This window comes from Euleptes europaea, chromosome 21 (assembly GCF_029931775.1).
Source record: "Euleptes europaea isolate rEulEur1 chromosome 21, rEulEur1.hap1, whole genome shotgun sequence".
In the NCBI taxonomy this organism is placed as follows: Eukaryota; Metazoa; Chordata; class Lepidosauria; order Squamata; family Sphaerodactylidae; genus Euleptes; species Euleptes europaea.
In genome coordinates, this window is record NC_079332.1 from 17,609,175 (window position 1) to 17,622,129 (window position 12,955).

General features: G+C 49.1%; 1 protein-coding gene across 1 annotated transcript in view; it reads left to right on the top strand.

Moving 5' to 3' along the window:
- Positions 1–12,498, top strand: part of PARN (poly(A)-specific ribonuclease) — a 28,332-nt gene extending 15,834 nt beyond the window's left edge. The window contains exons 15-24 of the mRNA XM_056866223.1: positions 1,338–1,380; positions 2,361–2,436; positions 3,485–3,595; positions 3,879–3,948; positions 4,779–4,834; positions 5,891–5,977; positions 7,526–7,600; positions 9,371–9,563; positions 10,237–10,415; positions 12,446–12,498. Of these exons, the coding sequence (XP_056722201.1) occupies positions 1,338–1,380; positions 2,361–2,436; positions 3,485–3,595; positions 3,879–3,948; positions 4,779–4,834; positions 5,891–5,977; positions 7,526–7,600; positions 9,371–9,563; positions 10,237–10,415; positions 12,446–12,498 (943 nt within the window). The remainder of the gene's footprint in view (positions 1–1,337; positions 1,381–2,360; positions 2,437–3,484; positions 3,596–3,878; positions 3,949–4,778; positions 4,835–5,890; positions 5,978–7,525; positions 7,601–9,370; positions 9,564–10,236; positions 10,416–12,445) is intronic.
- The last annotated feature ends 457 nt before the right edge of the window (positions 12,499–12,955 follow it).

The following is a 12,955-nucleotide window of genomic DNA, read 5'->3' on the forward strand; positions in this document are numbered from 1 at the left end:
TCAAAGCCTATCTAAGGTATCCTTAGATAGGTCTAAAAGTGATAATTTGTTATTAATTTCTTGCATTGTTATCGATTTCTTGAAGTTCTTGAGCTGCCCTCAGCAATCCCAAAAAGTCACTTGCTCAGACAGGTAGAATCGAAGCAGGTAATTCTTTATTAAGGAGCATGAAGGTATACAGCATAAGCAGTCCACGGAGTCAAAGCTGCTAATGGCGGCCAACACTACAAAGCATAACTTTAAGCATGACACCATCCCAGGTGCACAGCAAAATGGCTTGGGAACTAAAAGATAACAGCGCCTGGTAGGAAGCAGGGAAGTGAGCCAGCCACAATACTGAGAGGCCTGCTAGGGGCTCAAGGTCGGAGCAGGGAGGGAGGATGGGAGAGGGGGGCTGCAGGAACAGTTCAAGGAAACGAAACCCAAAGGAGACGTGAGCAATGGGCCCAACTCATGTCAAGAGCCAGCCTGACTGCTTGACACCGCACAGAGAATCGAACCCACATAATCAGATACACGACAAAACCAGTATGAGACAGTCAGGACCAGTATGAGACAGTCAGGACCCTGACAACGGGAGCTGAACTGATCTTGATTTAGCTCATAAGTAAGGCCATCCTTCTCGGTTGAAAATACAATCTTAAGACGATGTTTAAAGGCTTGTAGCCATGCTTTGGCTTCAATGGAGCCTTGTCCTAGTTCTAGCCTTATTCTTACTCCAGCTAGGCTCTTTTTTAGTGGTTCATTATGTCCTTGACCTTTGAGAGGGCAGCAGCTATGTATATTTCTTTATGTGACCATATTTGTACCCTGCCTTCCATCCGTTGGGGAACACAAGGCAAGGCTGGGTGGAGTGGCCTCCTGATCCCTGACTTGGTTGACCTTCATGATTGACCTGCTGAACTTCATGTGTTCTCCAGGCACGTCCTTGGACCCCCACGGGACAGGGCTCAGTCCTCCAGGGTGGGGCAGGGGGAGAGAGAGTGAATTCCCTTTGCCTCCCACTGCACCGCAGACCCTCTTTGTGGTTCCTGCCACAAAGGATCCTCGCTCGGCTTCGGCCAGCCATGGGGAGAGGCACTGAAGCACCACACCCCAGCCACGGAATATCCTGATTGGACCAGCTGAGCATGTCACAGGTGCCGTTGCGTATCTGTCACCACTTTCCAGCCCGTCACTGCAGCTTAAGGACTAGAAACATGACAGAGTGCTGACCTCTGCTCCCAAAACCATGTTCCGGGCTGTGATAATCTCACCCCTGCATAAAGACGCAGCCTTATTTCCTGTTAACCGGGTGGCAGGTATGAGGCCCTTATTTTTACAACTCTCATTTGTAGGCTACTGGATACGAAGCTGATGGCAAGTACCCCGCCATTCAAGGTAACCAGACTCTGCTGTTCCTCTTGGCAAATTTGGGGGGGGGGAATTTGGGGGGGCGGTTACTACACTAGAATTCCAAAGTGGCTGCATTGATATTGCTGTGGCACAAATGCCAGGAACTTTCCGCATCACTAGACTAGCGCTGATCTTGGGAAGTTGGCATCAGCAGCTGACAGAGAAGTACTTCTCTCTGTGATGGGCCTTCCTTGTGTTCCTCTGACGGTGACTGGAACAAGCGTTCTAGCAAACAGCATGTTGATTTCCACCTACATTTTTGGTAGCACAAATTGTGCACTGTGTTGCTCCCAAGTATCTGTGAGAACTGGCAAGAATTCCCAAGCTGGGTCCCGTGAATCTGATCTATTAAAAGCACCGCTTTCCCCCAGTGCAGAGTAGACATCAGATTATCCATCGCTGGAGGAACGGATCTGTGTGATCCTGCCCCTAACATGGAACTTGTCCACTGGGAATCTCGCTCCAAATTTGAGAACCATGTGTAAAAATCATGTGACTTAATTTAAAACTTATGATTTGACTTCTAGCTTTACAGCTTCCAAAGTTTTGAGGTGCATCTTCCTTTTGGGAACTTTCTGAAGGGCCACAACTGCTGGAACGAGAGGATCTCGCATCTGGTTCTCAGCCAGCAGTTGCCCCGTGAGGCTGCAAACCTGCTTTTGAAATGGGGGGTGGGGAAGCTTTCCAAACCAGTTCTGTACTGGAATGACAGATGGTTTGTTTGTTTTTTAAAGGATGTGATTTCTGCAAATGGCCTGCCTTCTCCAGAGCAGGGTCTTTGTGGGGAAATGTCTTGGATTTCAGTGCTGAAGACAGATTATATACCGTATGTTTAAGCTGAAGTAACCATTTTCATCCGGTGCGGCTGCCCTGATGTGAGCCACAGGAGGGCATCAAGCAGCCCTTGCTGTTGTGCCGCTTGGGAGCAGTGCTGAGCAGACGGTTGTCATGTCTTGTGCTTCCAGGAAATTATCAGCAACACCTCTCTTGCCGAGCTGGAAAAGCGTCTAAAGGAGAGACCCTTCAGCCCCCCAGAAGTTGGTAAGGAGACACGGGAAGTCCTGCGTGGCCAGTTTTTTGGACTGGGGAAGGTTTTGTTCCAGAGTGTTTCCTGGCATTCCTCCTTTGCATCTTGAGCTCTCCTGGTTGTGATAGCTGCTGCATGTTCTGATAATGAACAAGGCCAAAAAAAAATCTGGTTTTTGGGTTAATGGGTTGTGTGTGTGTGAATTTTCTGGGTAACTTGGGAATTTATTTAGTGTCCTGCAGAACTGAGGAGGTTGCCCTGATACTTGCTAGCAGAGAGACAGTTTTTTTAAAATTATTATTATTAAAATTTTATTACATACATAAATATAAAATTCACAAAATTGGGAAAAAGGAAAAAACTCAATCAAGATTACATACCATTACAAATTAAAGTAATATTTTTTTTTGAAAAACAACAACAATCCAGTTATGCATGTTAAAGTCAGCAAAAACATTACTCATCTTCTCCACGTACTAGATTTTAAAATGTTTTTTCCATTCTGGAGATTATTGGGATCCAAAAAGCGTCCAGATCGTCCATGTCATTTTTATAATGGGTCAGCTTAATTAATACTTAAATTTGTTTAACCTTCTCTGTCCAATTATTTAGATCTGGGAGTTTGTTTTTTTCTCTTTCCAATATCTTGCAAAGTTAATTCTAGCTGTTATCATATGAAGGAATTTGTCTCGAAGATCATTTTGTATGTCTGGTATATAATTTAATAAAATTGTTTCAGGATTTGCTGGAATTATTATTTTGAGAATATTAGATATTGTTTGGGTTACTTTCTTCCAGTATGCATTAGCTCTTTTACAATCCTGCCACATATGTAAGGCACAATTTTCATCAGCCGCAAAGCTGCCTGCCTGATGACGCTTCCTTAACGGGAACGCTTCCTGTGGAGTAATGTATGATCGGCCTCTGCTGGTGGGTTTCTGGGGCTCTGCAGTCGGTAATGATGTTTTGGTCCTCCAGGCCCCCTTCCGCAGCCCCGTGGGGGCCAAATGTTTCTCTCCTTGCCGTGATAACCCCAAGTATGCATCATTTCTCCCCTCTCAGAAAGCACAGAAGGATTCCCCAGTTACAACACGGACTCGGAGCAGCTTCACGAAGCTGGTTATGATGCTTACATCACTGGCCTGTGCTTCATCTCCATGGCCAACTTCCTAGGTACTGGAGCACGCAGGAAGCTGCCCGATGCTGAATCAGATCCTCGGTCCATCACAGTCGGTATCGTGTATTCAGAATGGCAGCCGCTCTCCAGGGTCTCAGGCGGAGGTCCTTCACATCACCTCCTGCCTGGTCTTTTTAACTGGGATTGAACCTGGGACGCCCTCCATGTGCAGAGCAAATGCTCTACCACCGAGCCATAGCCTCCAGTTCCCCGCCTCGTGCACTGCCCCATATCAATTTCCAGTAGCTTCTGAGTTGTGAAATGTTTTTCGTTCCGCAGGTTCCTTCCTCAGCCCTCCCAAGAATCCCGTCTCTGCCAGGTCAAAGCTCATTGAACCGTTTTTCAACAAGTAAGTAATCGTGGGTGCCGTTCCTTAGTGCCCCCATCATTCAAAACTGCAAAACATCACAATATATTATCAGAACAGGTTAGTGATATTGTTTTTCCCAGAAGGAGATGTTGCGAACTGCTTGTGTAAGAGGTACCTTGGAAAAATTCAGGTTTTCATGTACAGTTCTTAGCTTGCGCAGTATTTGTATGTTTCTGTTGGTGTTTAGGACTTTTTTGGGGGGATAAAACCTAGTCCACTATCTAGGTGTAGCTAGCATGGTTGTAGTGGTTAGAGTGTCAAGCTAGTATCTGGGAGACCCAGGTTCGAATCCTCACTGCTCCTCAGAAGCTTGCTGGGTGACCTTGGGCCAGTCACACACTCAGCCTAACCTACCTCACAGGGTTGTTGTGAGGATAAAATGGAGGGGGAGGAGAATGATGTCAGCTGCTTTGGGTCCCCATTGGGACCCCATTCTCCTCCTCCTCCCATTGGGGAGAAAGGCGGGGGATGAATGAATTAAATAAATAAATACCTGCTTAGCCCCCCTCTCCAGCCACTGTTAGGGTTATCGCAAGGGGCAAAATTTGCCATCCGGTGCTCAATCAGAAATTGCAAGGAGCAAACCCTAAAGCAAACCCTGAGCTGGTCTTGCTGTTTGCTCGGGGCTCTTTTCCCGAGGGTCTTGGCAGGCTTTGCCCAAGGAGAATGAAGCTCTGCCAGTTCTTTGCCAGGGTCAGAGTGTTGTGGAAGAGAGCTGGAAGGATCATTGGACTTGGTACCTTTTTTTTTTTTAGTATTAAAGGAGAGCCGGTTGGCCCAGATAAGTGATTCTTTCCCTTTCATTTCAGGTTATTTCTCATGAGGGTGATGGACATCCCGTACCTCAACTTGGAAGGGCCAGACTGTAAGTGACCCCTTTGGCTTTCAATCTCCCATTGGGCTGGGGCGGCTTTGGCCAACTGGGTAACCCACGGTCTGGAAAGTCTGGCTTGTCTGCCGAGTACAGCACTGGCCACATCTTCACACAGCTTCTGTTTGGGCACCTGTCATAGAATCATAGAGTTGGAAGGGGTCATAGAAGGCATCTAGCCAAACCCTCTGCTCAATGCCGGATCAGCTTAGAGCATCCCTGACAAGAGTTTGTCCAGCCTCTGCTTGAAAACTGCCAGTGAGGGAGAGCTCACCACCTCCCTAGGCAGCCCATTCCACTGCTGAAGTACTCTTACTGTAAACAATTTTTTCCTAATATCCAGCTGGTATCCAGCATGAACCTCTGTCCTTTCTAGCTTGGCTTTTAAGAATGGAAGCAGGAGACCGTATTTATTTTATTTACTTCATTTATACCCCGTTTTTCTCCCTGGGGGGGGGGGGCAAAGCAACGTTCATTGTTCTCCTCTCTTCATTTTATCCTCACAACAACAACCTTGTGAGATAGGTTAGGTTGAGAGCATGTGAATGGCCCAAGGCCACCCAGTAAGCTTCCATGGCGGAGCAGAGATTCGATCCTGGTCCTCCTGAGTCCTAGTCAGACATTCTGACCACTGTACCATGTCATTTACATAAGAACAAACCAAGGTCCCTCAAGTCCAGCAGTCTGTTCCCACAGTGGCCAACCAGGTTTCTCTAGGAAGCCCACAAACAAGACGAATGCAGCAGCATTGCCCTGCCTGTGTTCCACAGCACCTAATATAACTCGCATGATCCTCTGATCCTGGAGGGAATAGGTATGCATCATGACTAGTATCCATTTTGGCTAGTAGCCGTTGATAGCCCTATCCTCCATAAGAACATAAGAAAAGCCCTGCTGGATCAGACCCAGGCCCATCAAGCCCAGCAGTCTGTTCACACAGTGGCCCACCAGGGGCCTCTAGGAAGCCCACAGGCAAGACGACTGCAGCGGCAGCATCCTGCCTGTATTCCTCAGCACCTCATACAATAGGCCTTTCCCCTTACCTTTCAGTGGAGCCAAAACGAGACCATGTTCTTTACGTGACATTTCCCAAAGAGTGGAAGACGAGTGACCTGTACCAGCTCTTCAGTGCTTTTGGTGAGTCGCCCGTCGCCAGTGACGGAGGGTGGTTGGAGACTGGGAAGGAGCTTTGGTTGATGCTTCTGTACAGCATCGGACACGGTTGGCTCTTCTTCGGCACCTTGATTGGAGATGGAAAATTTCTGGAAATGTTGAAGCCATGAAGGGGAAATGTTGTTCTGTGGAAAAACTGGGAAACTATGCCAAATCCCCAGCATTTCCAGTTAAAGGGAATAGGCAGGTAGGCGATGGGAAAGATCTCTGCCTGAGATTCTGGAAAGCCGCTGCCAGTCTTAGACAATACTGACTTTGATGGACCAAGGGTCTGATTCTGTATAAAGCAGCATCATGTGTTATGGGGAGGGGCCATGACTCAGTGGTAGAGCCTCTGCTTGGCATGCAGAAAGCTCCAGGTTCTATCCCTGGCATCTCCAACTAAAGGGACTAGGCAGGTAGGTGATGGGAAAGACCTCTGCCTGAGACCCTGGAGAGCCGCTGCCGGTCTGAGTAGACAACACGATATTGATGGACCAGGGGTCTGGTTCCGTATGAGGCAGCTTCATGTGTTGATACTTATTTATGTACAGGTTGAGTATCCCTTATCTGAACTGCTTTGGACCAGAAGTAGTCCGTATTTCGGATCTTTCCATATATTGGATTATTTTGGAATTTTTGCATGTACATAAAGAGATATCTTGGGGATGGGACCCAAATTCATTTATGTTTTATATATACTTCATACGCATAGCCTGACTGTAATTTTAATGAGTATTTTTAATAATTGTGTGTACATTGAACCATCAGAAAGCTCATTGAACTCACCAGAATACCTGTATCAGCTGTTAAACAAGAGCAACAACAAACAAACTCACAACGGCAGGCTTTCAGTCTCCACCTACAATCCCGTGTACACTGGATATTATTTTTTTAGGTGAAAAGAAACATTGAAAGCAGGCAGCATGGATCTGCTGCGTGCCACCTTGACGGGTCCAGTTTTCGAATCAATCCACATATGGGATGTCCAGATAAGGGATACTCTTACCTGTCCTTTATTTATATCATGGCTTTCTCCCCAGTGGAGACCCAAAGTTAACTAATCTATAAATTATGCATTTTATGTAGCTAAAGCAATGTGCCCTGACCTGGATGGCCCAGGCTAGCCTGATCTCATCAGACCTCAGAAGCTAAACAGGGTCAGCCCTAGTTAGTATTTGGATGGGAGACCACAAAGGAATACCAGGGTTGCTGTGCAGAGGAAGGCACTGGCAAACCACCTCTGTTAGTCTCTTGCCATGAAAACCCAAAAAAAGGGGTCGCCATAAGTCGGCTGCAACTTGATGGCACTTTACACACACATAAAGCAATGAAATAAATTTTGGATTGATAAGAAAGCATTCCATGTGCCATTCCCCTGGTTCCCCGCCACCACCCACCGTGGCTTCAAAATGTCTAGAAAGTTCGGCTGTCTTCCCAGTCTGTCCTGTTCTCGCCTGTTCTTGGCTGTTCCCTACCGAATCTGATGCTGGCCATGCTTAGCCTGTCCCTTTTCTTCCTCCACCTCCCCAGGTAACATTCAGGTGTCCTGGATTGATGACACATCGGCATTTGTGTCGCTTAGTCAACCTGAGCAGGTGCAAATCGGTAAGTCTTGCAGAAGCCCTCTGTGGTAGGCAAGGGGGGAATGCCGCTCCCTTTAGCGCCTGTGGGCCCAGCAGGGCATGCCCTTCATAAGCAGTTCCACAGGAGCTGTGGAGGGGCGGGGGCGGGCTATTCCGTCTGTGAGTTTTCCTTAGCAGTTGGCTGACCGGTTGGTTTCCTTCCTGGCTGCTGGAGTCAGGGCTTGTGGTAGCAGTTTCTTACCGAGCAAAGGAAAAATAAAAAATAGAAGACAGCAGCTAATTTCTAAAAATTCTAATGTGATTCTTTAGATTTAGCTCATGCACTCTACATATTATCACTTTAGTTTTTCATTCCTTCTTGTTTTCATCATTGTGATACAAGAGGCTCAAAAAAGTGTGACAGGATGGAAGGTCATTTAAAAGCCTCACTCAGATCTTAGAATAGATTGTCAAAGAAGATAATCACAGAAGGAAAATAGGGTTGAAGTTCTTAATATATTATAATTTTCAGTTGCTCTCTTGGTAGTTTTGTTCTGACCTAACACTCCACCTCATGAAAACAGAAATGGTGGGAACACAAAGCAACAATAGAAAACCAACAAACACAAGACTTCACCACCAGATAGTTGATTAATCGGGATAGGCTTTGTCTGGCACATGAAGGGACAAAGATGGAGCGAGGAAAATGTCCCTCAGGAGAAGGCCTTGTTTTTAGTATACACATCATTTCTGAAGGCCTCAAGGGAGATCAGCTGGTAGAACCGTGCTCGGTTACTAATGTTCTCTTCCAGTCGGTGTCGAAGAAGCTGTTCTCCTTGCTGATTTTATTTGCTTAAAATAATAATCCATAAACGCCACTGCCTCTCAGTTAAAAATATGGAAGGCAATATCTGGCTTTCCGGGATGCCTCATGCGGTGTGTTTTGTGCCGCTGTGTCCATGCTAGACTTCAGCATACACGTGCATTGCCTCATGAGGAAAGGGTGGCGAGGGGGGACACCAGGAGGCTTTTCCTTCTAAACGCCTGCATGGTGGAGGTTGGGGGAGAGGTGGGCTTCTCCTGACGTGTCTTTTAAAGGGAGAAACAGCCACACGTGCCAGGGCGCGCCCTTCATAAGCAGTGCCAGAAGCTGGTGTCTGAGATCAGGCGGTCTTCCTTAATAAGGATGTGCCGATGGGGGAGGGGAGTGTGTTCTGGCACAATCTGTTGTTCCCTCCACATTGCCTTGTCTTTCCCATGAAGAATCTTCCACTCTGTTGAAATGGCACAAGTTTTCCCACTGCTAAAGTCTCTCACCCAGTCTTTCTAGTCATTGTCTAGACTTTGCTTTTGTTTTCTGTGGGGGTGTGGAGTGGGTTAGCAGTGAACACTGGGTCAGGAAGCTGTTTTTCACTCTTCAAAGGCCCCAAAGCAGCATACAATGAAGCCAAGAGTTTAAATACTGATAAAACAATAGAAATGGGAAAACCCAAGCAGCCAAGAGTAGAGAGCAATTGGAAGAACTGATAAAGCCCAGTAAAATAAAATGAAAAACTCCATTAAAACAGTAGATACCTAAACCAGTCTGTGAAAGTCCTGGGAAATAAAAAGGGCACTTGACCTAGGCGTTTTGTCTGTCTGGGGAGGTTGTCCCACAGTCAGGGAGCCCCCCCCCCCCCCGGCTGCAAAAGCCCCTCCTGCTCTCCTCACCTAACCTCGGGCAGGGGGGCTTGGGGGCAGGTTTGCAAAACCCGCCCCCTTTCAGCTAGGGGGCCGGCTGGCGTGTCATCCAGAGCTCTTGTGCTTCCTTCAGCTGTGAACACCAGCAAGTATGCGGAAAGCTACAGGATCCAAACCTATGCAGAATACATCGAGAAAAAGCATGGGGAAAAGCGGCAAGGAAAGAGGAAATGGACCGAAGATGGCTGGAAGGAAGTGGAAGCCAAGAGGTTGAAGCCGCAGGCCGTGCCGCCCGTGCCACCGAGCCGGTACTGCAATTTTACCAGGTGAGACATCTGCCTGCTGAAACGGAGCCATGGAGAAACAATGGCTTCCTTAAGCCTTGTTTCAGGGGCCTTCTAGAAGTTTCCGTTTCAACCCCTACAAGGCTCAGGGCCGGTTTCCTGCCCAGAAGGGCAAAGCGCTGGACCGGTGCGCCCATGACGTTAGTCTGGCGGGGTTTCTACCAGTTGCCACAACTGGCTGACTGAGAGTCAGCATGGTGTTGTGGTTAAGAGTGGCGGATTCTAATCTGGAGCACCGGGATTGATTCCCCACTCCTCCACATGAGCAGTGGACACTAATCTGGAGAACCGGGTTCAATTCCCCGCTCCTCCACATGAATCCTGCTGGGTGACCTTGGGCCAGTCAGTTCTCTCCGAACTCTTATCAGCCCAACCTACCTCACAAGGTGTCTGTTAAAAACCAACCCTTTTTCTACTGCTGGTGGATGAATTTGTAGATGCTCCTTGATGACATTTATATACTTTAGTTCTTGGCCAACAACCAAAGTGGTGTACAGCAAGCCAAATAAATGCTTCAGGTTGGCAGGTGTAGGTCTGCAGTAGAAGATCAAGATCTGAGTCGTCGCACCTTGGACACCATGCAAGGCTGGGGCAGTTGTCGAACCCCGTGTGGCCCCCGAGTGTCCAATTCCTGACTCTTCCCCCCCCCCCCCAGTTTTACAGCTACCAGCACTGTGGGAAAGAGAAGCATGAGTCCTATTCAAGAGGAGAGCGGCTGCGACGAGGCAGAAGAAGGGGCGCTGGACCCCTCCGACTCCTTTGAGGAATCCACAGATGAGAGGAAGAAGAAGGCCAAGAAGTTCAAGAGAGCCAAAAGGGAGCCAGACCCGACAGGTGGGTGCAGCGTGGAATCTGCTGGCCTCTTCTTCTTTTCTTCTGATGCCTCCGGGAACTCTTCTCCCGTCGGGTGGCTCTGCCAGTTCGACAGGCCCAGAGGAGAAGAAAACCACTGGAGGGAGAACAGCTGCGGTGGCTCTTGGGAGCTTGTCTGTGGCTGACACTTGAGTAGCCCTGCAGTAGGCGTCGTCTGGCTTTAGAGGACCTTAGCCTTGCCAGCAGAGGCGTCAGGTTTAACCAGGCAGCCTTTCACTTTGCAGGTGATCAAAGAACCATAGAGTTGGAAGGGTCCATAGAGGCCATCTAGTCCAACCCCCTGCTCAATGCGGGATCAGCCTAGAGCCGTGTTGGCGAACCTATGGCACGGGTGCCACTTCCGGCACTCGTAGCCCTCTCTGCCGGCACGCGCGGTTCCTCCAAGCCGCTGGCCTTTCCGGCTCTGCCCTGCCCCGGATGGGGGAGGCTGTAGCCCAGGGGTGGGGAACCTCCGACATCATTGGCGGTGGCCCCCGGACTCTCCCACAGAAGCTGCCGCCATTGCCGCCACTGGAGCGTGCGTGGCCGGCCAGGTGGGTGGGAGAGCGGGGAACAGAAGCCGAGCGCCCACACTCGGCATGGCCGGCGGCTTCTCCGGCGCCCTCTGGGCCTGTGCGGGTGGAGGGGCGTGGCTGGCCGGTGGGTGCAAAGGAGGCGTCCTCTGCCCTACCCTGCTCGCCTCTCACTAGCCTGCCGCCGCCACGCCCCACCGAATGGCAAATCCAAGGCAAAACCTCCCATGCATAAATGGCCTCTTTCTTTTTCTGTCTCCTCTGTCCTTTTCTTTCCCTACTTTTCTTTCTCTCCCTTGCTCCATTTCCTTCTCCCTTTCTCTCTCTTTTTCTTTCTTTCTCTCCCTCCCTCCCTTCCCTTTCCTTCTCCCTTCCCTTCTTTCCTTCCTTCCTTCTTTCCCTCCAGCGGCTTCTCCGGCGCCCTCTGGGTCTGTGCGGGCGGAGGGGCGTGCAGTCCTATTCCACCTTTGAAGTGCCCACAAGCCATCCTCCAAACACCTTTCCATTTGTCTTGATATGTAGAGAGAAAACACTAAGGAACTAGTTGCCAATCTCCAGGTACTAGCTGGAGATCTCCTCCTATTACAAGTGATCTCCAACCAATAGAGATCAGTTCCCCTGGAAAAAATTGCCACTTTGGCAATTGGACTCTATGGCACTGAAGTCCTTCCCCAAACCCCGCCCTCCTCAGGCGCAAAAACCTCCCACTCATGGCAAAGAGGAACTTGGCAACCCTAGCCTCTCCCTCTGGGCCCCCTCTGGGGGTGGTATTCAGGTTAAATTGCCGCATTGGCACTCGGCGATAAATAAGTGGGTTTTTGGTTGCAGTTTGGGCACTCAGTCTCTAAAAGGTTCGCCATCACTGGCCTAGAGCATCCCTGACAAGTGTTTGTCCGGCCTCTGCTTAAAGACTGCCAGGGAAGGGGAGCTCACTGCCTCCCTCGGTAGCTGATTCCACTGTCCAACAACTCTTAACTGTAAAAATATTTTTCTTAATATCCAGCTGGTACTTCTCTACCTGCAATTTAAGCCCATTACTGTGAGTCCTCTCCTCTGCTGCCAGCAGGAACAGCTCCCTGCCCTCCTCTAAGTGACAGCCCTTCAAATACTCAGAGAGAGCAATCATGTCCCCCTTCAGTCTCCTCCAGACTGAACATCCTCAACTCCCTCAGCCTTTCCTAGGGTGGGTCCAGCAAACATCTGGCACAAAGGCACAGTTCCCCGTCCTCCAGCTTGTCTGCAAAAGCTCTGGTCTCATGGGACAGAACATCTGCCTGCCACCCCAAAATTAGTCTGAAAATAGACATTCCAGTGAGGAGGGGGGAATGTTGGCCCCTGCCTTCGCCATTCTGTGCTGACCTGTGGCACACTCGGGGATCCTTCCAAGCCACAGTCAGCTGCTTGCGTGGCCCAGAAGGTGGTTCGATTCTCTTCTTTGGTGGCTCTTTGACCTGGTCGGTGTCCTTTTGCTTTCTCCAGGGGGTGTCCAGAGTGCTTCCTCCACGCTCTTTGAAGTTCCGGACATGTGGTAGCCGGCATGCCTTCTGCTGCAGAGTGGACTGTGGTGCAAAGGGATCCTTGCACGTTGCCTCTGAAGCCAGGCTTTATGTAAATAAAGTGGGGTCTATTTAAAGAAAGACAAAGAAAAGCAGCAGCGTGTCTTGGAAATCAGTTTAATTTTTTTAACTGTCTCCTGAACAATCATTGTCGCAGTTTTTGTGTGTGTGCGTGTGTGTACAAGTTGGTTTTGTTGATGTGAAATATTTGCTGTCGTTAAGTGCTAGACCTAAATGCAAGGCGGATGTTAGCTCAGATCACCTCAACACGGCACGTAGCCCGTGAAATCTGCAAGAGAGACCCGTCCACGTTGCCATTCCGCTCTTCTCCTCCCTGCCCGCGGGGAAGGTCTTTTCTCACACTGTCATGTGTGCCGACCCTTGTAACACCGTTCCTCCCTAGCCATCCCTTAAACTTGTCCCCTCTTGATTT